At 37.1% G+C, this 27,636-nt stretch overlaps 1 protein-coding gene across 1 annotated transcript in view; it reads right to left on the reverse strand.

The window, feature by feature from the left end:
- LOC122792777 (atrial natriuretic peptide receptor 1-like) overlaps positions 1-27,636 on the reverse strand; it is a 1,260,614-nt gene that overhangs the window by 100,037 nt on the left and 1,132,941 nt on the right. Inside the window, exon 19 of the mRNA XM_044060347.1 lies at positions 18,914-19,007. Within this exon, the coding sequence (XP_043916282.1) occupies positions 18,914-19,007 (94 nt within the window). The remainder of the gene's footprint in view (positions 1-18,913; positions 19,008-27,636) is intronic.

Consider the following 27,636-nt stretch of genomic DNA (forward strand, 5'->3'; position numbering starts at 1 on the left):
ATTACCACAATCAACAGAACATGCTGGAGGGACAGGTTGATAACCCAGAGACTACTCTGGCTCTGGAACAGACTTCCCATACATGTCAAGCAGAGCACCTCAATGGCCGTTTTTAAGAGAAATTTTGATGAGAGGATGGGAAATAGAAAGTTCACCCCGGGGATCACTCAAGTGGCTCTACTTGATAGAGGCACCGGGAACTAATGGCAGCATGATGCCAGAGCACTTCTATGGGCTAGGCTTGTAAAGGCTCCTAGTGGCCTAGAACACATCTATGAACCCTATGAACCTATGTGTGTATGTATGTGTATGAGTGTGTTTCTGTTTCTGTCTGCATGTGTGAGTGAATGCATGTATTAAAGCAAAGGAGATGTGTGTGGTGTGTGTGTGTGTGTGTGTGTGTGTGTGTGTGTGTGTGTGTGTGTGTGTGTGTGTGTGTGTGTGTGTGTGTGTGCCTTGTATGAGTGAATGCATGTATGAAATTAGAGGAGTTTGTGTGAGTGTGTGTGAGAGATTGAGAGAGAGTGGGAGAAGACTTGTGAGAGTAAATGTGCATATGAAAGCAGAGGAGACTATGAGTGTGAGATCAATTGAGAGAGAGAGAGAGAGAGAGAGGTCTTGTGTGAATAGCTCTCAACTGTCCAAATATTTGCAGGATGTCCAGAGTTTTGCCTCATATTTTTTGTTTGTTCCTTATAAGATTTGTGGTTTTCTGAAGTTTTGTCGCTAATCAGTGAAGAATGAATTCACTAAATAATGACAAGCATTTGAGTTTCATGGTTTATATTTTTCAGAAAATGCATTGTAATACAACACCTTTTATTCTAGCAACTTTCTAAGTTTATAAGAGCAACATTTAAAATTTGTCACTATTTTTAGGGCTTTGTCCCCCCAATTATTTTTGCCTTTGTCCAGCTGTTTGGTGCTAAGATGTTGGGAGTTGTACTTGTGTGAGTGAATGCAAGTATGAAACCAGACAAGACTGTGTGTCTATTTGCATGTGTGTTTGAAAGCAGAAGGAGACTGTGCATGAGAGACAATGCTATTTCTGTAAAACTGTTGCATTTTACTTATTTTTATGTACTATATTATTTTTTTATATATTTTTGATGTAAAATGCTTCCTCCAACACCATTAACATAGACTACAGAAAGTTTGAAACATTAGGCTGAGGAGCTATTTTATATCAAAAATATATAAAAAGAAATAATATGGTACTGAAAAGAATAAATAAGTAAGGGAAACAACAATTTTACAGAGGTTCCATTCTCTAAGTGCAATAATGCCCTCCAGGGTGTGTGTTAATGTGTAATTAACTCCCTTCCAGGGGTGTAGAGGCCCTTCGTCTGTGGTGTTGGGCCTCATAACACCCCTGGTTAGGCGTTATTTACACATTAACACACACCCTGTCAGGAATTATTGCTTACATGATACTGCTCTCTGTGGTTCCATTGGAGGAGGTCTTTCGCAGCTAATGCTTTGAAGACAAATATAAACAAATATGGCAATGCCAGAGTCAAAGCAAGAATAGTGTATTGTACCAAACAGTACAGAGCAATGATTAAAAACCTAAAGCTTCACACAAAAGGTTTTATGATTAACATCAGTCTGTACAACCACTACCTGTCCTACAATCTGGTCAAACTGTTTGCTTGAGAGTGGGAGAAAAAATGGCACACTGCAGGAGTAACACTGTAGAAAACTGCAGAACCATATTCTTACATAGTGCAAACACTGCAGAAAACTGCAGAACCTATTCTTACATGGTTCAATTTAAGGATGATAACATAGTTCAACTCAGCAAATGTAACAGTCTGACAGTTCCTGATGAGTGCAAAAGGATTTGTACTTAGTATGACCAAGAATAATAATTTCCACCAGAAAGAACATAGACAGAATGTCAGCATACTATTAAAAGTGCATAATATTTAAATTACAGCCTAGTAATCAAGAACTCAGAAACAGGACTTAGCCTTACAATGTTTTTTTCAAATTTGGAGTTATCATACTCAGAAAAGATATCAGACTTAATCATCGCTACTTCCTCAGGAGAAACTCAGTCTTACATAAAACTTACTGGAAAACAAAGGGAGTCACAGTAATTTTTGTATGTATTTTGTTTACCTGGATATTTGTCTCACTCAGACCTATTTACGATGAATCAGGTTACACATTTAGCTAACTCAGAAGAGAAAAAAGAACTTACAGTAGTATTTTGTCAAAAACTAGAACTTAGAGATTGGATTGAGGGTATAACAGGGTAATCATTACATTTTGTGTGAGGATAACAGAGGAATTTAGAGGATTTGTATGACTTTCACAGGTACAGTTCTTCAGGTTCTCTGAAGAAGTAACTGAATTTGTATAGACACTGTCAATATCATCTTGAGTAACATAGTACAGAACTACTAACAAACTCTTAAAAAGATCTATTAACTCACTCTTAGTTACCATTATCCAACAAACAAGCTTAGCAACTCAAAATATCAAATATGCCTGGGATTTACCCTACCTAAAATAAAACAGTTAGCTTACCTAATCTGGGAGCCATATATGGTATAAATATATCATCAAATCTGATTCCTTTTCATAGAAGTGATAATAGAAGTGATAAATATGTGACCATAGTTATAACCTAAAACTGATGCATACTCTCTCCAGAAGTGCATACAACAGTATTGAGTGATATCAGTTTTTCTTGATATTTAGAATGCAGATATTGTTGATGCTTCTGAAAACTGGTTACAGCCATGTATTAAATATAGTGAAATAAAAGTAAATGTATCATTTTAGTCAAGACATAACTCATAACCATTTTTTTAATTTAAGACAGAGCTCAAGCAGGACGTTGAAAAAATATTGTAATGCAACTCTTTACTAGTAGACAAAACGGAAATGCTATTATTGTCATGTTGCCAGAAGAATAACCAAACAGCTGACAGTTCAAGGACTGTATATCCCTCCAGAAGGGAAATTAACTGTTCTGGCACTCCTTTGGTGTCTGACCACTAACATACAAACAGAAGCGACTCTTCCTGACATAGGGTTCCTATTATGTTGTCGAACTTTTAAAAGTTCGAACTTCATATGGTCGACACCATATGATCGAACTTTTAAAAGTTCAAACGTTTCAACTGAGATTCCCGTACATTGTGGCAATGGAAGTTTTCCATTGTCTGCACTGTAATGTGATCTCAGAGTTGGTATATTTAAAGAGCGGTGGGTGTGAGGGGTGCAGGGGGCTTTCCCCCCTGCTTAAGCTCTCAGGTAGGTTTTTTCTGTTTTTTTTTTATTTATTTCATTTTCGAACTTTTAAGAGTTCGAACATACTGTCTTGACCATATGGTGTTCGAACTTTTAAAAGTTCGATTATCTGATATAGACCCTCCTGACATATACTTTCTGGACTTAATGGATCATTATGCATCTGGTCAAGTAAAAAAAAAAACACTTTCTTGAATGGATAAAAAAAATTAGGTGATATGTTAGCCACCTAACTACATTAAGTAGGTGAAGTGACTTCTGCCTCAGAAATTGTCACACATTTGCTATCAAGCATACAAGAAAGTCAAAAGCTGATACAGACTTCATTTTAATGAGATTTCTCAAAAACTTCAACTATGAGCGAATGAGACAAATTAACTAAGCAATAGGGTGGACAGTTCAAGAAATTCTATCCTTCTTTGATGAAGCACTGCATTATTTTAGCACCACTGTTTTATACGTCTTTGTTTTGTTGCTCTTTTTATGCACAAATAGCAAAAAACCCTGTCACATGACAGCAGCTGAATCACAACAGCCATAATTGCAAGACATCTTGCAAATGTCCTGGTAAAGCACAACTCTTCTGAAGAACAATTGTTTCTCCACCTTCAGACATACAACAGAAATGCTAAGGACTACACTGTGGCATCTAATTTTCATTTTATCACCAGTCTGCAACAGCACACCTTTCCATTTCTTTGCTCTAAGTAACAACTGTTGTAGTTGTCAAAACCCAGTTCATCCATTAATGCCAGCACATAATAAATCATACAAATCTCACCATACTAATAATAACTAGTCATTAAACTTATCACATACTACTCAGATTTATGGTATTTGAAGTATGCAGATTACTCAAATTAAAATTGCTAACTGAGATTAGATGTTCATTATCTTCTACCTCCAGAAAACTTTCCCACCCCATTGTTTGAAAATACCAGGTTGTCACCTAGATGTATCCTTATGACTTATTTAATTATCAGCAGTATTAGGGAATTAGAGGCTCCTATATCATGGACAGAAGCTAGTCTTATACATCTTTATAAGAGATATACATCATCTGTCCTTAACAACTACAGACCAGTTTTAACCATTAGCTCCCTGAGTAAAACTTTTTGGTAAAGTCATGCATCCCTCAGATGCAACTTTTCAAAAGAGGCTACAGTTTAATGGATGCTATTAGGGAATGCACATGGTTATGTAACAAACTAGATGTTACAAAAAGAACGCTGATTTTTATCAAAGAGGATACAACAATTTATAGAAATACAGAGTCAGTAATAATATTTAACATACCATCACACTGGATGGATGCTGCAGCACAAAATTCTATTTCTTTTTCTTTGTGACTTGTCAAATTAACAGTGAATCAGAACAATGATGAGTCAGTGAACATGCAGAGCAAGCAGCAGATGAAGATCTCCAGAGGGGGAAAAAAAGAATGGTAATGCCACGTAACATTTTTTAAAAATGATCTTGCATACACCGGCCTGCATGATCTGCTGCTGAACCCTACAGTATCAACTATTAAGTCCATCAGGCCAGGGGGGTGGAGGCAGACCAATGCACCTGCTTACTGGTGATTTGTACACTGAAGTAAAAATCTCCACACACAGTGGAAGAAGTCAAGCCAAGCAGCACATTGCACACAGTAGTGCGAACCATCGGATCATAACCAATTGTAAAGGAAACAGAAACACAGTGAGTTTTTATAATATTTTACATATATATATATATATATATATATATATATATATATATATATATATATATACACACACACACACACACACACACACACACACACACACACATACGTATGTATATATATTATTTTTTTTTACATTTCACCCATTTTTGGGCCCCTTGCTTTCATGGGGAAGTAGACAACTATCTGTTACTTACTGCTGGATCTGGCTCTGATGACAGGCATAACTGTCAGAAAAGGTATGAGAGAAAAACTGAAAGGAGAGAGGTGACGATAATTAATATAACACCGTAATCCCATGTAAAAAAATGAGAAAAAGAATGTTGATGATGATGATGATGATAGAACATGCACTTTGACAGGCATTTCACTACCATAGTTTAATATGCCTCATTATGCTCTGTTTACATTTGGTGTGGGTATATGAATAGAATATGTCTAGAATATATCTTTATTAAGTCATCTTTGCTTCATTGTAAAAATCTTATATATTTCACCAGACAAAGCACCATTTTTCTGACAGCTAATTTTGTAGCCCCAAAATATCTAAGAGTAAAATAGTAATTGAATTTTTAGCATGAATATCTTTTTGACATTCCCTGAATGTTTGTTCAAAATTTTCTAATGGGCTGACATGTGAACTTTTACACATAGGTACCATAATATAGGATTTAACAGACCTTTCAATAACACAGTCTGTTATTCTGCATCATATTCTCTAACACAGTCTGGCATGCTGCATCATACTCTTCTTCAGTTAATTTTTGGTGTGTAACTTTTGCATAGGATAAGGAAGAGAACACATATCCCAGATATACACTTAATGATTTGTCCTTAAATTAGAAGTCAAAGTCCTACACGTCTATACATTTTATCAGACAAAACAGCAAGGCTATTTGTATTATGATTATTATTATTATTATTATTATTATTATTGATAATAAAATGTTATGGGCAATAATATTATGTTTCTAATTCCTCATATAATTTAACAAGCTCAAATTATTTTAATCTAGATAGAAACTGTTTAGAGAAGAATACAAATAACAAAAAATAAACAAATAAATAAATAAAACAGAACTCCAAACAACGAATCACAAAAAAATGAAAATTCACTGATGAAACAGCCAGAAGCCAAGAAAAACCAAACGTATTAAGTTCACGCATTAAATTGTGGATGAAAGCGCTAAATACGTTTGGTTTTTCTTGGCTTCTGGCTGTTTCATCAGTGAAATAAATAAAATAGTTCCTTGAGAAAGTGGATTTTTACAATATTTCCAATAACCTATTCTCAAAGGCTTTCTGAAAGTAAGATATCTCAATTATTGCTGGAATTGAAAACTCTTATTCTTTGGTCTAATTTTTACAATGGCCAAATATCTTAGCAATGACTAAAAGTATAAAGAATTATAAATTACTGAATAGTAATCAATCAATAATACATAAGGTTTAACATATTTAGAAATAAAAATAAATGTGATACGTGATAAGATAAGAAATGGTTAGCTAAAAATCTTAGATTGCTTTCTTTTAATCATTAATGGAAAGGTTGAGGTAAACTCCCCACTTTCAAAAGCGAATAAGCTAATTTTAAATTAAGTTAGATATTAAATTTAACAGTTAATATTGGAATTAATTTGTTCAGTATAATCATAATGATGCTGATAAAAAAAATTGAAGAAATTTAATTTTGAGTTCATTAAAATTGAATTCCTCCTGTAATTCTTCAATAATTTTTATTTGTAACTATTTGCACTGATTTTTTATCACACGTCAGAAATTCTCCTTACTTAATAAAACCGATGAGAACATATGTGGGAGATGTAAAAAATGTCTAAAAGCAAATTAACATCCTATATTTTTCAGTTGTCAGAAAAATAGGTAATATTTGGACGGCTTTAATAGCTTATTGAAGGCCATATGATCCGATAATTATAAAATTCTGAATCTTCATTGATAATTAATGCTCCAGTTCTAACTTGTGTTGATAAAGAACACTATTCAGTTTTGTGGACTTACAATTGTATAAAAGATTATCATTAAGAACTGGAAAAATATATATGTTCCAAATTTTATGGAATTTATAAGTTTAGTTACTGTTGTTTGCCAAAAAGAAATATCTGTCATTGCAATGAGATCTTGTAATAGAAAGCCAAGAATTAGTCACCAGATGAAGGTATTAATATTATTAGATAAATATAACTGGTCATCTAAATCGTTGATAAATATTTAATGTGCAACTCACAGATTTATTCATATTTTATTTTTTGTTTAAATTTTATCTTGTACATTTTTATTTATTTATTTATTACATTTGTTAACTGGGTCCTGTCCAACTGGGCCAGAAGCCCATTTTCAGCAGAGACCCATGGAGAAAAGCTCCACAAGCAGTAACTAAGCAAACAGCAATAGCAATACTTTCATAATAGTACAGTAGTTAGTATATAACCAGATAATTGTGTAGACAGTATACAGTGTCTCAAGTGAAAAGGCAAGCCATTGTTAAACTTGTACAGAAATACAGAATTACAAAGACAGTATGCACAATATAAATTTAGAGACAGTATGTACATATATTGTCAGTGACATATTGACAGGGAATAATCTACTATTCCAGATGTATGTAGAGCATGAGTCTGCAGAGCTTGCAAAGAGATGGAGAGAGTATAGTAGGAGGTTACAGTAAAGGATAAGGTAAAGTATAAAGAGGGATGGAGAATTAGCCTGGTGAATAACAAGAACAAATCCAGTGTATGACTAGGTAGTTCTTTAGTAGTTGTTTGAACTCATGGTGGTGACAATTTTGTGAGATGGGTTATGAAAGGGTATTCCACAATTTGGCAATTTTGTGGGAGTAAAGAGAGTTGCCATGGTAGTTGTGGGAGTAGGCTACCTTTAGCATTAGCTTGTTGAAGGATCTGAGGGATCGGATATTAGTATTAGGTTGGACAAGGTTAGAGAGAGCAGAGCAGATGCTGGGTTGGTAGATTATTTTGTGGGCCATGGTCATTTGTTTGAGGAATAAAAGATTAGGGAGTCCTAGCCAGTTGAGCTGGGAGAGAGCAGAGCAATGATGAGTCCTGTATAGCTGCTTGGTGGTAAACTTGGTGATTTTGTTGTAGCAGGATTCTAGATTATTGAGCTCAGTTTTACATAGGTTTGTGAATATGTGAGAATGATAAAGGAGGGTGGAAAGCAGATGTGACTGAGCAGTGGCTAGTCTGGCACTCTCAGTAAGGTATGGCTTAGCCCTATAGAGAGTGCCAAGTTTGACATGAACTTTCTTGATAGTCAGAGAAATATTCTTGTCAAATTTTAGATTCTCATCAATTGTGACACCTACAAGTTTAGTCTGGCTGGTAGGTTCAATTTTTGTTCCGTCTGAGGACAGGATTGTGAGATGAGACTGACTTAGTTGGGTTATTTTGTGTCTGAAGACTATAATCTTAGTTTTGTTTGGGTTAAGTATGAGTTGATGTTCTGTAAGGTTCTTTTCTATGGCCTGAAAGGAGGATTGCATTTTTATTTGAAGTTATTGTGGTGAGGGGGCTGAGCATATAAGTGTGGAGTCATCAGTATACTAGGCAATGTGTGCCAGTTGAGTTGCTCTGCTGAGGTTGTTAGTAAATATGGTAAAGATGAGGGACCAAGAATGGAACATTGGGGTGCACCCACTAAGATGGGAAGTAGGGGTGAGAGACTGCTTGTCCATTTGGTTGCCTGCTGACAATGGGAAAGATAGCTATGGGACCAGGTTAGGGATGGAATAGTGAGGCTATAGGATGTGAGTTTGTCTAGAAGTAGTTGGTGAGAAACAGTGTCAAAGGCTTTGGACATGTCAGGAAAGATGGAAGAGACAGATTAACCTTAATTTTGGAAATGATTAATGGTGTTGGTGAAAGATATTAGAGCTGTACTAGTACTATGTTTCAGTCAAAAGCCGTGCTGAAAGCTAGATAGCAGATTGTGACTAAGGAGGTGGTGAAGGAGCTGGTTTTGTATGCACTTTTCTAATATCTTTACAAGGGGGGAGAGGATGACTATGGGTCGGTAATTTGTTAGTTCCCTGGAGGGTCCAGCTTTGTGGAGGGGAATGATGTAAAATACTTTCCAGAGAAGAGGGATGTATTGTTCTATAATGGAATGATTGATCAAGATGGATATCAGGTAGGTGATAGAAGGTGCAGTGATCTTTACAAATTCATTAGGAAGTTGGTCAGCAGCAGGACAGCAGGGTTTTAGATTGGTTAGGAGTTTATTTATGTAGCTGGTTTGAATGGTATTAAAAGTGAGGGGGTTGGGGTTGTCTAGGGTAGGAGTGAGAAGGGTAAGTGGCTGGATGGTCTGGGTGCCCATTAGTGTGGTTATGGGCCTAGTAAAGTGGGAATTGAATTGAGTGGCTATAGGGTTGGTGCTGTTTAAAGAGATAGGTGTTTGGGTTGGGGTATGACAGGGGCTGAGGAGGAAGTTAATATTCTGCCAGAATTTTTGAGGGTTGTTTAGGTGTGTTTGTTTACTAGTTTGGAAGTAGGTTTGTTTATCTTTTTTTGATTTTCTTCTTAGCTAAATTTTGAAGTTGTTTATATGCCAATAGGTTGGATGTATCTTTGGTAGATTGATAAGTTGACCATGCTCCATCTCTATGTTTAAGTAGAAGTTTGGTGTCATTTGATAGCCAAGGTAGTTGATTGGCTCTTTTGCATACTTTTCTTGTAGGAGCAAGACTATCAAGTATGTTAAGGTAGGTGTTGTTAAACTATTGGACAGCCAGGTCTAGTTGGAGGTGTTTAAGTTGTGTCCAGTCATATTGTTGAAGTAATAGATTAAAGGTAGTGGGGGATAAATATTTTGTACTATGGATGTATTTGTAGGAGATGTTGCTTTGAGTGTGAATGCATTTTCTGTAAAGAAAGGTTGGCAAGTGGCCACTGAGAGAGTCTGGTAGACATCCAGCTAGGTAGTGTAGGTTACGTCTGTTAGAATCCAGTCTAGTGTTGACTGCTTATTGGAATGTTTTTTCTGTAAACATTTTAATGGTTTGAATGAAATTAAAGAAGTTTATGAAGTTAGAGGGGGTATTAGATGAGGAGGAGTGCCAATCTAGATTGAAATCACCAAGAACTTTGGTTTCTTGGCTGAAATTGCTAGATGCCCAGGATAATAATGTTTTGATGGTCAGAAGATTACTGCTTGGAGGGAGATAGGTAGCAATGATTATTATGTTTTTGTTGGGGCTGATTTTGAGGTGAGTTGTTAGGATTTCAGAGTTGGGTAGGTACATTTAAGTTGCTCAAGTTTGAGGGTGTCTTTAAACATAATGGCAATTTTCCCACCTCTTTTGTTTAGTCTGTCTTGTCTAATGATGTTATAGCCAGATGTGGTGACTTCATTATCTTTAATGTGTGGCTTTAAGCAGATTTTGGTTATCACTGCTATGTCAGGTGAGAAGGTGGCTAGGGCTGTATGGAATTTTGTAGTTTTATTTATGAGGCTGTGAAGATTAAAACTGTAAAAATTAGGTAACTGGTAGAGTTGGTAGGGATAGGAGGGTAGGGATGGGAATGTAAAGTAGATTGGACAAATGTTGGGAGGGCTGGGAGGCGAGGTGCATTGGTAGGTTGATAAGTTATTATTTGGACCTGGGTTAGGATGGATTTCAACTAGGAGTTTAATTTGTGTTAAGGAGTGTAATAGAAGGTTTCTTAGCTTGTTTATTAACTTAGTATATTTTGTGGTATGGGGGTTGGGATGTTGTATCTGAATGTGTTTGAAGGGTGTGAATAGACAGGTTGAGTTATTATATAGTTGTGGGGAGATAGTGCTGTAAGTGTGTGATTGAAATGAGTGGGAGGACAGTGGGAGAGTTGGTGAGTTGTAGTGCATGATGTATGTATGGAGAGAGATGGACTTATAGGTGGAGTAGAGAAAGTATAGTAGGAGGGTATAGGCTGTTAAGGAGTAGTAGGAATGCATGGTTGGTAGTTATATTGGGAGGCTGGACTAGAGGGTGATGAGGGGAGGTGTAAAGTGAGTTTGAAATGAGTAGGGATGTGTGTATTCACTGTAGGGGTGGGGTGTGGCAAGGGAGGAGTGGAGATAGAGAAGGTGGAAGTGGATAGGTTGCGGGAATAGTGGGTATGGTTTGGTCAGGTATAAATGTAATGAAAGTGGGGGTGTGTGGCAATGGGGTAGGGCAGAGGAGCAGAGTTAGCCCAAGCACAGCGAGGGCGAATGGAATGAGTTAGCCCAGGATGAGATGTGAGCCACTTTTCACAGTCAATTTGTGAGTTTGGCAAGGTATGTGGATTTGTACAAATATTTTGCTTGTGCCACTACTCACAGTACAAGAAATATATGGGACAGCTAGCTACTGTTTGAAAGTAAAGCAGAAAATTAATTGCTTAGTTATCAATAATTTCTTCTACCAGTTACTTAGTAGTGTAGACTCTACATAATGAGTTCTATTCAAAATAATTTCCCACAGGGCACAGTCTTGAGCCGCTCTCTGACTTGAGAGTCTAACACTAGGTGCTACATAACTGGAGATGCTATTGGCCAGGGGATGGAGGAGGGTTTGTGGCTGAGGTTGCAGCCAATTACTCAAGGTAGCAAGTGCCCTTACAGAGTCTTGTAAATATTAGAGCCAGGGAAAAGAATTCAAGTTAGCTTAATGGAACCTACATAAAGTCAAGTTTCTCAAGTTCCAGTCATACTGATATATGCAGACCTCACAGGAGTAGGTAGCTTAGGTATAGATATGCAGTTCTGGCTGTGATTTCAGGGGGAAATTCCAGTGGCTAGTGATGCACTATGGAATTAAGTCAAGTTTTTCAAGTTCCAGTCATACTGATACACGCAGACCTCACAGGAGTAGGTAGCTTAGGTACAGATATTCAGTTATGGCTGTGATTTCACAAGGAAATTCCAGTGGCTAGTGATGCACTGTGGAATAAAATCAAGTTCTTCAAGTTCCGGTCATACTGATAGATGCAAACCTCACAGGAGGAGGTAGCTTAGGTACAGATATGCAGCTCAAGCCATGATTTCAGAGAGAAATTTCAGTGGCTAGTGATGCACTATGGATGTTAGGGGGATGCAAACAACTGAGATGCGATCAATATTAATTTATTCTTTACGTTTGACTAGAAAATAAACATTTACAAAACATGCTGTGACCGCAGATTTAAAACCACCATATTCCAATGTTCTAAGGTAGACAATTTACTGCTGTCACATTCAGATCTGAGCAGCACTGAAATTTCTAAGGGTAGAACAGCATTCCTAGGTGCTGTTTGTTGCTATCTTGCAGTCATTCTCTGAAAGTTTTCTTCAGAAGTATTATAAAGGGGAACTCCTATATGTTATACAAAGTTACCTAATATAGGGTTTCACAGGTATTTAACTAGCATAGTTTGGTATTCTGTACGGAAATGCAGCTCATGTTCAAATATATATCATTACTGAGTTGTCTTTATATCTGACATAGAAATTCAATGTATTATAGTAAAAAAGCAACCCTTCTGTGACTGCAAACTTGGCATCCTCAGACTGCATATGTTGATGGGGCAATGTGTTTCAACAAACATCAGCACTTATCTGCATTGAAATCTTTAAGGTAGAACAGCTGTCTCAGGTGCATGTCCTACCTGAGTATCTTGCCACTTCCTGAAAGATTTCTTAAGAAGTCTCAGAGGGAAACAATATTTCACATTAAAGACATAAGCACTGAATGTATAGTTTCACAGGTCTTTTACTTTCATAGTCTGGCATTCTATATTATACTCAGTATTGACCAAAATATTATATGGCTTCTCTTCAGGACAAAGAATGCTGCACATGCCAAAATATATCTTTGCTGAACTGTCATTATATCAAAGGTAAAAATCAATGATATATCATCTGACAAAGCAATATGTTTCTGCCTGGTATTACCAAAATTCCTTATACAAGGAGGCATCATGTTAATACCAAATTCAGCACTGAACTACCCTAAAATACATAAAGGTAGAGTGGCACTTACAGGAACATTTTATACCCAAATATCTTTTTTTTTGTTCTCTCAAAGGGTTGTTAAGTGTCAGAAGCAAAATAAAATGATGCCAAGTCAAATATTTCACATTATTTTGACTATCATATCTTGACATGCTGCCTCATACTTGGTTTCATCTGGGCTAGGTATATGATTTCTGCTAAGGGTGTGAAGCAACATATGTCAGAATATATGTTTATTGAAATGGCATTACATGTGAAGTAAAAATTATATATTTTTTCTTGAATATGAAAGTTATTTTCTGTTAGTGGGTTTATGACCCCACATAAATTAAGACACAAATGCAATGAAGAACATAACATGAAGAGAAACTTGTGTAGGTGTGTGTGTGTGTGTGTGTGTGTGTGTGTGTGTGTGTTTGTTTTTAAGCACAGACAATTTGCTAGAATATTCAAAACAAGTTCAGAAATATGGTCCAGTATTGCTGGGTGCCATCAGTAGTCTTAAAGGCACTTGGAATGCTATTTTTTTTTTTTTAAAGTTGTGTATGTTTCCTAAAATTTGGAAAATTTGCTAGAATATATTTTTTAAAAAGTTCAGAAGTATGTTCCAGTATTGAGAGATAAAATCAGCAGTGCTATAATAGACATTAGCCTGTAACCATTATATACATTTGAATGCCATCTTTAAAATTTTAATTTCAACAAATATAGATAGCTAAATAGATAGATAGGTAACTTTTTCAGGGTTAGAAACTCAGTATATAACTTTATTACATCATTAGCGTGTTGTTGTGAAATTAGTAAGACTCAAAAAAGTTATGTTTTTCTTTATTTAAAATGTTATCCTAAATATATATAATTTACTTGTTCTGAGAGACATGCACATATTTGAGATCATGGTGTCTGCTACTTATTTCTGCTAGCAAGTCATACAATAAGTAATGCAAAGGTAACATCCATGTGTCTTTATTTATTTATTGGAGATTTTAAAGTAAAAAAGAGATATCCACACTTTGCACAGGGTCAAATTAAAGCCAGAATACTGAATTGGAATTCAAAATGCAACAGTCGAAGGGCAGTTAGTTGAAAAGAAAAGACAGCTGTCAGTTATCTAAATGTAAGGGATACAAAATTTATCAGCAGCATTAACTTGTAGTATTATTGTGGCATTACAGCTAAAAAGGATATGTCTTTTTATAAAGAAATTCTGTCTTTATTTGTTTTATATGGTATGACATAAAAATGGCATATTTTTCCATTAAAATTTAAGGTCTAACTGTTCTTCTGCCTTTGAAGGTAGCAGCAAGTGTATTTTGTAAATAGTTAATAACAGAAAAAAATGACAAAAAATTAATGAGAAAATGGTCAAACAATTTGGGAAATAGGCATTTATAAACAGAGAGTAAACCTAATCAGAAAACATTAGTAGTTTGGAACAGTTGTCTGTTAACCAAGAGTTGTCTCTGAGCATAAGAGGATTACTAGATGGTTAGCTAGGCTCAGCACACACACACACACACACACACACACACACACACACACACACACACACACACACACACACACAAACATACATACAAGTGTATGATACTGATCTTCATACTATAAAAAAATAATTCTCACAATATATTTAAAACAATATGGTAGTACATTATGTCCATAATAATGCTGGACTCAATGACATCGGATATTTACAGGCAGGTGTTGATAGGTACAAGAATTACAATGCACATCTCACTCATGGCAAGGCCTTATTTTCAAATTAAATAGCCAAATTATGGAACTCTCTACCCTACACCCTCCGAAACGCACGTGAATCTACCAATTTCAAATAACTACTGTTTGAACATCTATCCAAACACTAGAGTTGCTCCTGCACCAAACCTGACTGCGAAGATATCTATAATAATATAGATATCTTCAACACACTGTCTACTCCTTATCTCTTTTTCTACTTCTCCTCAGTGTTATTACTATTAAATATATATATATATATATATATATATATATATATATATATATATATATGTATGTATATAAAGGAAATTTCATTTTTTCATAACTATTGTTTAATATGTACACAGTACTAATTTTACTTTTCCAAGTGATCTTTACTGAAATGCTTGTGTTTTATTTTTCGAACCTGTATCTACTAGAAAACTGTATTGAATACTTCTTTGTATAGATTAACTAAATGATGTGTATTCTGCATCTTAATATATGTATACTATTGTACGAATTATTCTATTTTGCTTATATTTCTGTGGAGTTTTTCTCTCCAGGCCTCTGCTGAAAATGGGCTTCTGGCCAAGCTGGACTTTCCTGGTAAGCAAATGTAAATAAATAAATAATATAAACTGATAATGTAAATATTAATTTTACTAAATTATATACCCAATTTATGATTTTCCAGAATGCATATTTTGCTCCTCCTAAACTGGCTACTTATTTTCTGAATTATGAAGTTCATTATCATTCTTGTAAGCAATCTGACAAAGATATTTCACATATAAAAATTACTCTGGAAATAGAATGTATACTGTGGGGACTGCATGTCCTCCCCGCGGTTGGGTAGCAATCGAAAGACATGCGTGCGTAAATAGGTGTGCCTTCGATGAAGGTTGGGCGTCGAGCTGGCACTTCTGCGTTTTGTAAAAAAAACTAGTGCCAACCATTAGCAGACCGGAGTTCCGCTGTGGCGACCCCTTACTGGGAAAAAGCCGAAAGACAAACAGCAACAACAACTAAGTGCTTTAGTTCACTGTCATCAAACGGATTTCATAAGAGTAACAGGAAATTACACAACATTCAGTACAAATATACTTCTAAATTAACATATAATAATCAAATAATTAACAATTAGAAAAAATAATCACAACTTTTAGGTCTTCGATTTTTAAGAAAACATTTAATGTTTATAACCCCATTCAAACCTGGGAATTTGTCTGCTCCAACTCTCATTTGCCATAAACTTTCCTTCTGAGCAATACTGTTCTTAAAGTCCCTTCCCTGTAAACTTCTAAACCATGAAAAATAAACGTTTATGTTCAGTGAACATTGTTAAATATCTATACAAAGCATTATCAGTGTTATCAGTTGTTATATCATAATTATGCTCCAAAATTCTTTTAGAGAATTTCCTAGATGTCATTCATATGTTAATAGGTTTGACAGCCTTGACAAGAGGCAGCATAAACACTTCTGTATCATAAGAAAATCTTTTATTAGCATAAAGCGTGACATCATTTTGATGGTAAAAAATAACATTTACCATTGGTTATAAAGCAACAAGCTTTGCACATCCCACGTGAAAAAGTCACATTTTCTTTGTTAGCAGAGATAATGTCAATTAAAAAACTTTCTCTATCTAAAATATTTCTCTTTTTGAACAATATTTTGGGTTTATCATCTGGACATTCTGCAAAAATCTGTACAGATGAGAGGTATGAATCATGTTTTACAGATGCATTATCTATGCAGCCCTGAGAATCATCTACTAGCAACAGCTGATGAGTCTGCACATGGGAAAACATCTTGCAATAGTCTTTCTTTTAAATAAGAAAAGCAAATAGACATGGTAATGAGATAAATAAATGACTGCACTGCATATCTGATAAATAATCAGTGTTAAAAAAGTTGTGATAAAGCCCAGAAATCTCTAAATTTCCTGAGATTACTAACTCCATTGCCTTAAAAGTGGACACCAAATTCTGATTTGGATAGTTTTTTACATTTATTTTGTTTTATTTAATTGGAACACAACTATAGTCATTGTTCATCTCTTCATACATCTAATACATGTAAAAGCTACTTATGCTTGTATCAAGATGCATTAAGCAACACTGGCTTGAACTATTTCAAGAAATAAATAGGTTTGCTCTTACTAAGTGGACTACCTATATGGTAACAATACATCCTTATTAATAAAAGTGTCAGGAAGTTAAACTGCTTTTGTCAAACACTGGTATATGCTTTATTCTTACTATGCTTTAAAATAATGTGATGTGCATGATACCGAGTCTTTATTCTGCAATTTCAAACTGATCATAGATTTTAGTTGTATATATATTTTAGAACATGTGTAGCAAATTAATTTCTGTTTTACATTATAATGTATGTGTCATGCTGCCAGCCCAGCTATCTGGAATTTTACATATCATTCTCTGTCATTTGTGAATATTGATATGATTTATACAGAACTGTATGTTATATACTTAGCTTCAAGAATGTAACCACAGCATACCCTGCTGGAACATAGAAGATTAACCTGCAAAACTTAGGAATAGTTGAGGTTACGTTACTTTATAGCTAGGCCATAAGCAACAGATGTTATCTCTCAGTTTCAGTTCAATAGCAGACCCAATGTCTACAGCTATAAGTTTTTCTAATATCTTGAAAGAAAAGTAATTACTAGGTTTAAAATGTAAAGTGTTTTATTGTTTTATGACTTCCAAAATCTGGCAAAAATCTGAGAGATATGTATTTTTAATAGAGAGATGTTAAATTATGTTAATTTCTATTTTAACTTGGGAACTGAAGTCAGGTGACAAAAAGTGATGTCATCCAGGCTAACCCAGCAGTAAAATTTGATATTAATTTAAGAACTCTCTCAGAGAGAAACTGGGCATGTCGTATTTTGTCTTGGACCTAGCAAGAACATCCACTCATCATCATCATCTGCCTGGCTCTGTAAGTAAGACTTAGGGCATAGTATCTGTGTTAGATATAGATAAGAATATAGTAAAGATTAGTTTAGATGTTTTCTGTATTTATTTGAGACTGTCCTGCAATGTTGTTTTAAAATATTTCCTGTAATTTTGAACTCTGAAGTTATTGTGTTGATTTGACTGAGTATTGTCTTGTTCTTTTATTATTTATTATTAAATATAGTTAAACTTTTTTAATTGTGGCTGATATTTGTGACACATATTTAAGTTCTCAGAGTACTAGCATATGTATTTGGTGACACTTTACAGGCCACTCCTAAAAGCCTGGCACTTGGTCAAAACTACCATTTGGATTAATAGTAACATTACACAGTAGGATTGGACACCCTTTGTAAGAGACTTACAGTAGCTGATAAGGGTGGCTGCTGGCAGGTGGAACTACCTTATAGTCTGGGCAAAAGGGGACATAGCTAGTAAACCTGTGCCAACCTTTCCCAGGTGTGTGTGTGTTTGTATATCAATCAAATCTCAAAGTTTGTGTGTGTGTGTGTGTGTGTGTGTGTGTGTGTGTGTGTGTGTGTGTGTGTGTGTGTGTGTGTGTGTGTGAGAGCTACTTGGGCAGGGACACGAAGCACTGGTTGGACAGAGAGGGTGCTGGAGGTCTTAGCTTGGTCACTCAGCTGAGATCTCAACCCTATAGCTGTGCCAGTGGGAAGTCTTATTGGGGATCTGAAGAAAGAGGGAGAAACCATCCCCAGACTGACTGCGATCTATGTGTGCTCTTAAAGGAAATTGCACTTTACTGTGAGTGTACTTGTCATCCTCCCAATGTGTACATCCCCTAGCTGTTGCCAGTGGTGAGGATTGAGTTGCCTTGATTACTGAGTCAGTGCAAGGACATCACAGCATGCTTTGACTTTCAGCTGTTTAATCTTGTCCCTGTAATGGTGCAGGTCAGGAGGTTTTACTGTTACAAATCCTATTTTATATTGAAGGAATTAGCACTCCTTCAGATTCACTGGGATTGCACTTGCCTTTAAGACTGATTGACATGTTTGAAAATACTGCTTGGTTGACATAGTGCAGAAGGCAGATAATATTACTGATATTTCTTTAGAAATAAGCACAGAGCAAAACATTTTGTCTGCTTCAAAAGATTCTAGGCATGAGAAGAAAATGTAGTTAGTGGACTAGTCAGTAAAACATGAATGCCCCCCATCAAAGGTTTTTAAATAGCAATATGTCTAGATACTCTAGATACACATTATATTATTGTTCTCACTGTAGAGCAGGCGGTCAGTTTTTTGCTTTTCATACATCAAGTCCTGGGTCCTTTCAGCTACAAGTGCCTCCAGATGTTTGCTGTACTTTTCCATCTAAGGCAAAACAGAAAAATACAATAAATAGTATATACATGGAAAACTAAATGCTTTCAAAATGCCAGATAATGATAATAATGTAGCCTTCATTCCAAAATGTTGTTGTTTATTTATCCATCCCTGCATCTAATTCATGCTTTCTTAAAAACTGGCCTATTTTTTGCATTTTTCTTGAAATTTCTTCAGAGTCTGTCAGGAAAACCTTCATCCTCTGGCCCTTTTGAGCAATGCCATATTAGTAATACACACTTTAGAAACAATTGCCTTACTGTGCTTTAATAATTCTTGAGAGACAGATCAATCTTCTTCTTCTTTTTTTGGCTTTTCGGGTTAGGGGTCACCACAGTGGATCACCTGTCTGCTCATGATTGGCAGTGGAGTTTTATGATGTCCAGTTGCCAGCCCAGCGCCCAACCTTCCACAGAAGGCACACACTTGCACACACTCATGCCTAGGGCCAATTTAGGGTGTCCAATGCACCTACAGCATGTCTTTGGGAGGAAACTGGTGCACCAGAAGGAAACCCATGCGACTACAGAGAGGACATGCAGACTCCGCACAGAAGGCACCCCAGCCGAGGATCAAACCAGAGAACCTCTTGCTGTGAGATGGCAACGCTAACCACTGTACCACTGGGGCTGCCCCTTTTGAGACAGATCAATAATAAGCATATTTTGCCTAAATGGGGCTGGGAGTGTCCCAGCTCATGAGAATATGGCAATGTATGAGGATTGTGAGTGGACAAAACAAAAAATTCTATGTATTGTACTACTACACTTCAAGTCTTTCTACTAGGCATATATTTAACTCCTGGGTGGGATGTTTTTGTAGATTCATAGGTTCTTACTAAGTTTAAGGCCAATGGAAATCTTCCAGATGTTCAGCCACATCCTCTAGTGCTATTGAGAATTAACAAAATCGTCCATGAAGTAGACTGTCTACATATCCCTGATGAAAATTTACTATCGCCCTTCAAGTCATTAAGACTGGTTTTAATGGTTGCTAGTGAATAACTTCACTTGATAGGTAAAGGCAGCCTAGTCTAGAAATTGTGGAAATATTTGATTAGGTATCTGTCATGCTATCTGGTGATGTGTGATAGTACATACTCAGGTCTTGAGAAGGGATATTTGTTTTACCACTGGTTATACTTAGGTGAAGGAGTTCAAAGAGTGTGGGGGTCATAAAAAACAGACTGCTAAGCAGAGATCACACTTCATGAGTCTGTATATCAGTCAGAAGAAGGACAGTGATTTGAGTCTGTCAGGGTAATCTCTCAAGCTGGTTTAGGTGTTTAGCAAAGCACATACTGATGAGTGCATTACATTCAGTGATGGACCTAATAAGGAATAAGTTAAGTGGGACTATAACTTCTTTGGACCTTGAAGAAATATCACAAAGGATAAGTTGTACATAGCAGTAGGACTTTCCAACCACAAGAGAGACATGCAACAAAAACCGAAAAACAAAATAAAACTTTTAAATCAGGCGAAAAGGAATCAATAGGAGCCGGCAAATCGACTAAGACCATTTATTGTAAGCGCTTTCAGCAAGGTGCTTACCTCGCCTTCTTCAGACATACACACAAAATCAATTAAGCAGTCTTAAATAGACAAAATAATCATGTTAATTAGTTAACTTAAATGTAATAAAAATTTAAAGGTACATTAAATCAAAGCAAATGCAGTATTAAACCTTATAGAAAACACTATTATTGAATAAATAATAATAACCTAAAAAACATGATATACATTTCTTCTAAAAATGTTAAAATTCTCACGAAGCATAAATACATACTTGTAAAAGAAAACCCAAATGTGAAATAGAGAGTATACAGATAACAGAAGATAGCATTCAAGCATACATTTGAATCCATTTCAACTTAAATAAACCAGCTATCTATCCTACCAATAAGTAAACAACATATGACCTAAATTTGTTATTATAGAAAACTACTAGTTAATGATTCCTATAACTTAACAATTGATATATAAGTTGGCAATTGATGTTTAAGTACAACATTCACCCAACCATAACTATGTTTCACAATATATAATTAATACGTGAACTGTCATCTTTTGAGGGCTAATAATTTTAAAATACATTTAATACAGATGTTTTCATTTAATCCAGGGTAAATATGGGCTCTAGTCTTAATCTGCCACATTAATTCATCTATTTCTAAATGTATTTGCCAAGGTCCCCCCCTGAAATCCTGCATTCTATGTTGCAGAATGGTGAACTTAAAACTATGTCCGGGGTGATCCAGGCAATGTTTAGCCAATGCATTATTAGTGTCTTTCTTCAAGATGGCATAACAATGTTCATATACACGTTGTTTGAATTTTCTTTCAGTTTTTCCTATATAGTAAGCTTTACATTGAGATAATGCTACATATGTGACACTCTTGGTGTCACAATTATGCCAACCAGTGATCTTATAATTTCTATCATTTATACAAACATAATTGGTGGCATTGATGAATTTACATTGAGAACAGGAACCACATTTAAACATACCTGTGGGCCTATTCTTCTGTGATTTTCTTTTAACTTCTAATATGGCCTTTAAATTACGCCCCCTCCTGAAAGTGATCTTTGGTCTTATACCCAAAGTTTTCAACAGTGTTTCATCACCTTTAATGATCTCCCAATTTTTATTGAGAATATCTCTAATAAGATGGTAGTCAAGGGAGAACGTACACAAAAAACTACTGTGATACGTACCAGAATGTTGTGAATTTAATACTCTACTTTGGTCTACCAAAATATCTTTCCCGGAGCAACCCTCCATACTAATAGTCTCTTCTTTTTTGTCCAATAAGGGTACAAAATAACCTATACTCCTTTTGAACACTACCTCTTTCTGAATATTCTTAACCATATGGTAAGGATATCCCCTATTCAACCTGTACCTTTAAATTTTTATTACGTTTAAGTTAACTAATTAACATGATTATTTTGTCTATTTAAGACTGCTTAATTGATTTTGTGTGTATGTCTGAAGAAGGCGAGGTAAGCACCTTGCTGAAAGCGCTTACAATAAATTGTCTTAGTCGATTTGCCAGCTCTTCTTGATTCCTTTTCGCCTGATTTAAAAGTTTTACAAGAGAGACATGTCAGTCAAAGCAGAGTCTGCTATCAAAACATGTGCCCAATTTATAATGGCTGTGTCATCTTTACATAAAATACCATTTAAATGGTAAACAGTGATGATGACAGAAAGCATTGTTTATTAGTTCAGATATAATGCATTCCATATTTTTGCAAATAATTCTAGTAAGATTAACAGGCATACAGGGACCACCTTTATGCAAGGGCACCTTAATTGCCATTGTACATCCCTTGGGACCATAACCCATTGAAAGACTCAGACTGAAGAGTTGATGGAGTGGTTTTGCTAAGTGTGACTTTATGCTTAGCAGATATTCAGGAATGTTGCCAAGACCTACTGAAGTAGTGCTTTTAATTTAGGAAAGTGCCAGAAGGACTTGGTCCAATTTGATATCAGGAAGGTAGATTTGAGAGGGAATGGTGGGTACAGAGGGGAAGGTGACAGAAATGAAGTTGGAAGAAAATTTGTCCACAGCAAGGAAAGTCCTTGTGTCATAAATTGCGTTATCACTGGAGCTAATTTCAGTATAGACTTGTAGACTACTTGTTAACTTTCTAATATAGCTGAAAAGACCTTCTGATTGCCTATTGAATTAATTATAATATTAAGTTCATAGATAGGTTCATAGGTGTATACTAGGCTAATGGCTCTGGAGCCTTTACAAGCCTAGCCCATAGGATTACCCTGGCATCATGCCACTGACCTTAGTTCCCAGTGCCTCTGTCAAGTAGAGCCACTGGAGTGATCCCTGGGGTGAAGTTTCTATTTCCCATCCACTCATCAAGATTTTTGTTGAAGAGGGCCAGTGAGGTGCTCTGCTTGACATGTATGGGAAGTCTATTCCATAGGATGGGCAGTCTCTGGGTTATGAACCTGTCCCTCCAGCTTGTTCTGTTGATTGTGGTAATGAGGTTGAGGTCTCTGGAGCATGTAGTGTGGAGGGATTGGGATTTCTTTAGATGTAGCATTTCTAACAGAGCTGGGTCAAACATGGCTTTGTAAGTCAAGCAGAGATTGCCTCTAAGTAGGGGATATGAGACAGAGAATAGTTGGAGTTTGGAGTTGGAGTGTCCATATAGGACAAGAGTTTAAGGCCAAAGATCCTCTTTGTGAGGTATTTTTGTGGCCTTTCCAGTTGTTGCAGGTGTCTAGTAAGGTACATGCCAAATGGGGCATTCTACTTGATGATTGGCCTAATGAGGGAAGAGTAGAGGGAGACAATGACCTCTTTCTTCCTGGATGCAAAACCCTTAGTAATGAGATGTGCCACATAGAAGGACTTTCTGACCACAGTGGCAATGTGGTCAAAAGAGAGGTTGCTGTCAACCTGTGTTCCCAGATCTCTTATGACGCCTTCTGTGTTCGGTGGACTACCATCATTGTGGTAATTCATGGGAACTGGGTTTTTTCCCAAAGGCGGTGATGACACATTTTTTGGCATTGAGCTTAAGGCTATGGTTCTGACACTTGTCATTGGTCTCAGTGGCCTTTTTGTAGGATGTCAACATCACTTGGGGAGTTAATTATGGTTACCAACTTGCAATCGTCTGTGAACTTTGTCAGCTATAGTCTCTTCATGTTGGCCTGGACTTCAGAGAAGTAGATACCAAACAGTAGAGGAACCAGGAAAGAACCATGTTGGACTCCACTCGTGACTGGTTGACAGTCTGACTTGGAGTCAGCTACTTTCATGCTGTGGGTTCTGTGAGCCAGTTTGCAACCCACCTAGTGATATAGGGGTTGACGCCTAGCTTAGTGAGTTTTTCTATGATTCCTGAGTGGGGAATAGTATCAAAGGCCTTGGCCAGATCAAGGTAGGCTATATGAACCACCTTGCCTTCATTCACAGCTCCGGTGACTGTCTCAAATAAGTCAACCAGGTTGAGCAGGCATGATCTACCCTTCACAAAACCAAACTGTGTGGGATCCAGAGTTTGGAGGTTCCATATAGCTTTGTTTATTAGGTCCATGATGATGTGTTTCATAGCTTTGCATATCAGACTTGTCAGGCTAATGGAATGATAGTTCCCAGGGTCTGTAGTCGCTGCTCCTTTGTGGAGAGGGATGACTGTAGCAGTGCGTCATTCGCTAGGGCCAAAGCTTGAGGTGAGACTATGATTGAACAGGGCACACAGGTGAGGTGTCAGTTCACTCTGTAGTTCATGTAGAACACAGCCAGGGATATTGTCAGGTCGTATAGAAGCTGTATTCATGGCCTTGGACAGTGCTGTTTTAACCTGTGCATCAGTAATACTGTGTTCCTGGCAATCTACTGGTATTGTGATTGGTCCTTTGGGGGGAGAGAGGGCTAAAGTTGGCACTGAATCTGTCGGCCAGTATATTGGCAATATCTGTTGGCTTGGTATAGGTGGTGCCATTGTGCAACAGCTCTGAGCAAATCTGGGTATTGCCATGGAGATTCTTTACTTAACCATAGAAGGCCTTGTGGTTGTCTTTATTGTCTGCTGCAATTCTGCTTTCATGGCTAGCTTTAGAGGATTTGATGACGGATCTCAACTTTTTGTTGAGGCTGATAAGGGAGTTTTTTCCAGTCTTGGGATTTCACCTTATTTCTCATCAGTTTCCTCCTTCAGTTGTAGAGTTTGTTTATGGCAGGGGACCACCAGATTGGCTTCCTTTTTTTGAAGGAGAGCATCATGGTTCTTTTGGGTATGGCAGGATCCATGCATTTGTGTACGTGTTTGTACAGGGCATTCATGTAGGATTTGGCAGTCATGCAGCTGTTTTCCAATTGCATTGGTGCAGTGAAGTTAGCCACCTCTGTTTTTAGGAGCCCAAAGTTAGCTTTGGAGGAGTTTTTCATGGTGGTTACCTTTGCAGGTTGGGGGGGGGGGGGGAGAGATGTGGATTTCCAAGGTGATTAGTTTGTGATCGGCTCTAACAGGGAGGAGCTGACTATTGGTACTGAGCAATGGTCAGCTATGTTAATAATGACCAGGTCAAGGATGTTGCTATCTCTAGTGGGGGTAAGAATGAGCTGGTCCAGGGCATTGGAATTCATGGATTCCAGGAAATGTTGAGCAAGTGTATTGGTACATGCGTAGTTTTCCCAGTTAATGGAGAGGTAGTTGCAGTCGCCCAGTATGAGAGTATTGGGTTGGACCCTAATATTCTCCAGGGTGCTTAGGAACATGGAGTGTGAGTCTTGGGCCATGGTTGGGAACCTATAGCAGGCTACAACCTGAATCACTGTCTTACTCAATGTTAGCTGCACCTGAAGTATCTCTGATGTGTCATGTTGGGTTACCAGTCTGGAGGTGTGCACATCCTTTATGAATATGGAAACACCAGTGCCTTTGAAACTTCAGTCCAAGTTCTGGGACTGAAAGGTATGGAATGAGTTATAGCCTGGTAGTGTAGGGGTGCTATCTGCTGCCTTGAACCAGGTCTCTGTTACAGCACAAATGTCGATGTTCTCCATTTTAACAAGTGCCTGGAGCGAGTGCATTTTGAGATTTAGACTTCTAGTGTTGAGTAGCATGACCCTCTCTGCATTTGTTTGTAACTGTTAGGTAATAATTTTGTCTTTGGAACACCGCCTAAATAAAGGCACTATAGGGGTGGCAAGAGTCTTGGTCAGTATCCGGAAGCCCAGGGGTGACAGATCCAGGCCATCTCTGGCAAAGCATCTAGGTCTGTCAGTCATGTCATCCCAGGCAGACAGATACTGGATCCCCTAAGAATGACACCAGAAACTTAGCCAATTGTTTTCTGCTTGTTCTGTGGTATCATTCTGGGTGATGGTAGGAGGCTGCTCAGGGCTAGGGTCATACTTGTCTGGGCTACATAATCTGATAGCTCCTCTAGGTCTCTTTTCATGTGGTCCAGGGAGGTACATCTCAGGTCATTCACACCCACATGTACAATTACAAAGTCATATTTGTATCTGTTATTGAGGGACCTGAGTGCATGCATTATGTGGCGGATCCTGGCACCTGACAGGCAAATGACTGTTACTTTCTCCTTATTTAACCTAGTGAGTGGGATTTCAGTGTGCCTCACTATCAAGTCACCTACGACTAGTGTGTTGGGCATGCTGTTTTGCCTTAGGGGCTTTGGTTGAGTGGCACACTGTTTAGAAGAGTTATGTGTCTCATGATTAGTTTTGTGTTGTGGTGGTGGAGTGTGTTTCTGCCTTGGTGGTCTCTGCTGTTTGTGTAGATTTTTATTGAGTGCCTCTGTGAAGGTGGGTGTGTGGTTTGTGTTTTTATGTGAAGGCAGTGCTGGTGTATGTTCTGGAGGGCTATGTGTTCCATGTGGTGTGGTGCAAGTGTTGACCTTCTCCTCTTGACCAGCTATTCCAGTCTTGGCTGCAGAGTGCATGGCTTCCAATTTGGATATATAAGTGCATCGCTCACAAGTCTGAGTGTTGGGGGTAAGAGAAGAGAAGAGAGTTGTCAGTGTACATGAGGCAGTTGGTACATTGCCTCAGGATGCCCAAGCTCACCAGGTTAATAGGAGAAAGCACAGGGAACTGAACTTAGACATTCCTGGAGGGGTGGGCATTAATAATAAGTACTGGAGCTCTTTCCTTGTAGACCATTTAGTGCTGGTAGCACTGTTGTGTGCTACAATAATTGCTACAAGAAGTCTGGTAAAGTGCTAGACTAATAAGCTAGTAAACATACAGGAGAGCAGATAACTAGCAGATCTAAGGGAAAAATTGAAGAGCACTGTTCAGAAGCTTATAAAAAGTCCTGAATACAGCAAATCTGTATCTGGACTACACTAGTTCCAGGAAAGGCAGGAAACAGTTTTTTTTTTTTTTTGGTCCTGGAGGAATAGTTGCAGCCTGGGATTCTGTTTCAAGAAGTCCAACCTTTGCTGCTAGAACAGAGACTTTCTGAGTAAGCTGTTGAACAAGCTGGATGAGTAGCCACAATGCAAATTCACACCAAGGTTTTTTCTAACTGTAACTCTGTGGGAATTATTTTATTTGGCTCAATGTTCTCAGTGTCCCTGTTTTTATGTTGGGAAAACCCAAAGAAAATTTAGGGAAAGAATACATGAACATGTCTTGGATATTAAGAAAGGGAATCTTAAAAATGCCTTGGCCAAGCATGTGTTAGATCACCCTGAACACTGTTTTGGTTTTCTTGGTTTGGATATAGTTAGAAAAAATACAAGAGGGGGCCCATGGAATGACCTCATTGAATTAAGGGAACTTAAGTGTCAGATTAAGCTAAATGCCTATAACTACCCTGGCCTAAATGAGAACATGTCTATTTCCAGTGTTTTGAAATTGCATTCTTGTTCTATATAGCATATATGTTTTTATTGTGTGATTATTTGAATAGTTTTTTTTAACTTTGCATAGTATATATTGCTGACATTATTCTTTGTCAAGCTTTGATTGGTTAACTTGGTCATGTGTTTATGTATGGGAGGGATATTGAAACAGTGTGATTCTCCTTGTTAAATGTTTCTGAAGAAGTCTGTGATGCATTCTGATGAAAGCGCTTTAACAATAACCTTTTGCGTCTCCTAGCT

Source organism: Protopterus annectens, chromosome 2.part0 (genome assembly GCF_019279795.1).
Source record: "Protopterus annectens isolate FY-2018-M chromosome 2.part0, PAN1.0, whole genome shotgun sequence".
NCBI lineage: Eukaryota > Metazoa > Chordata > Ceratodontiformes > Protopteridae > Protopterus > Protopterus annectens.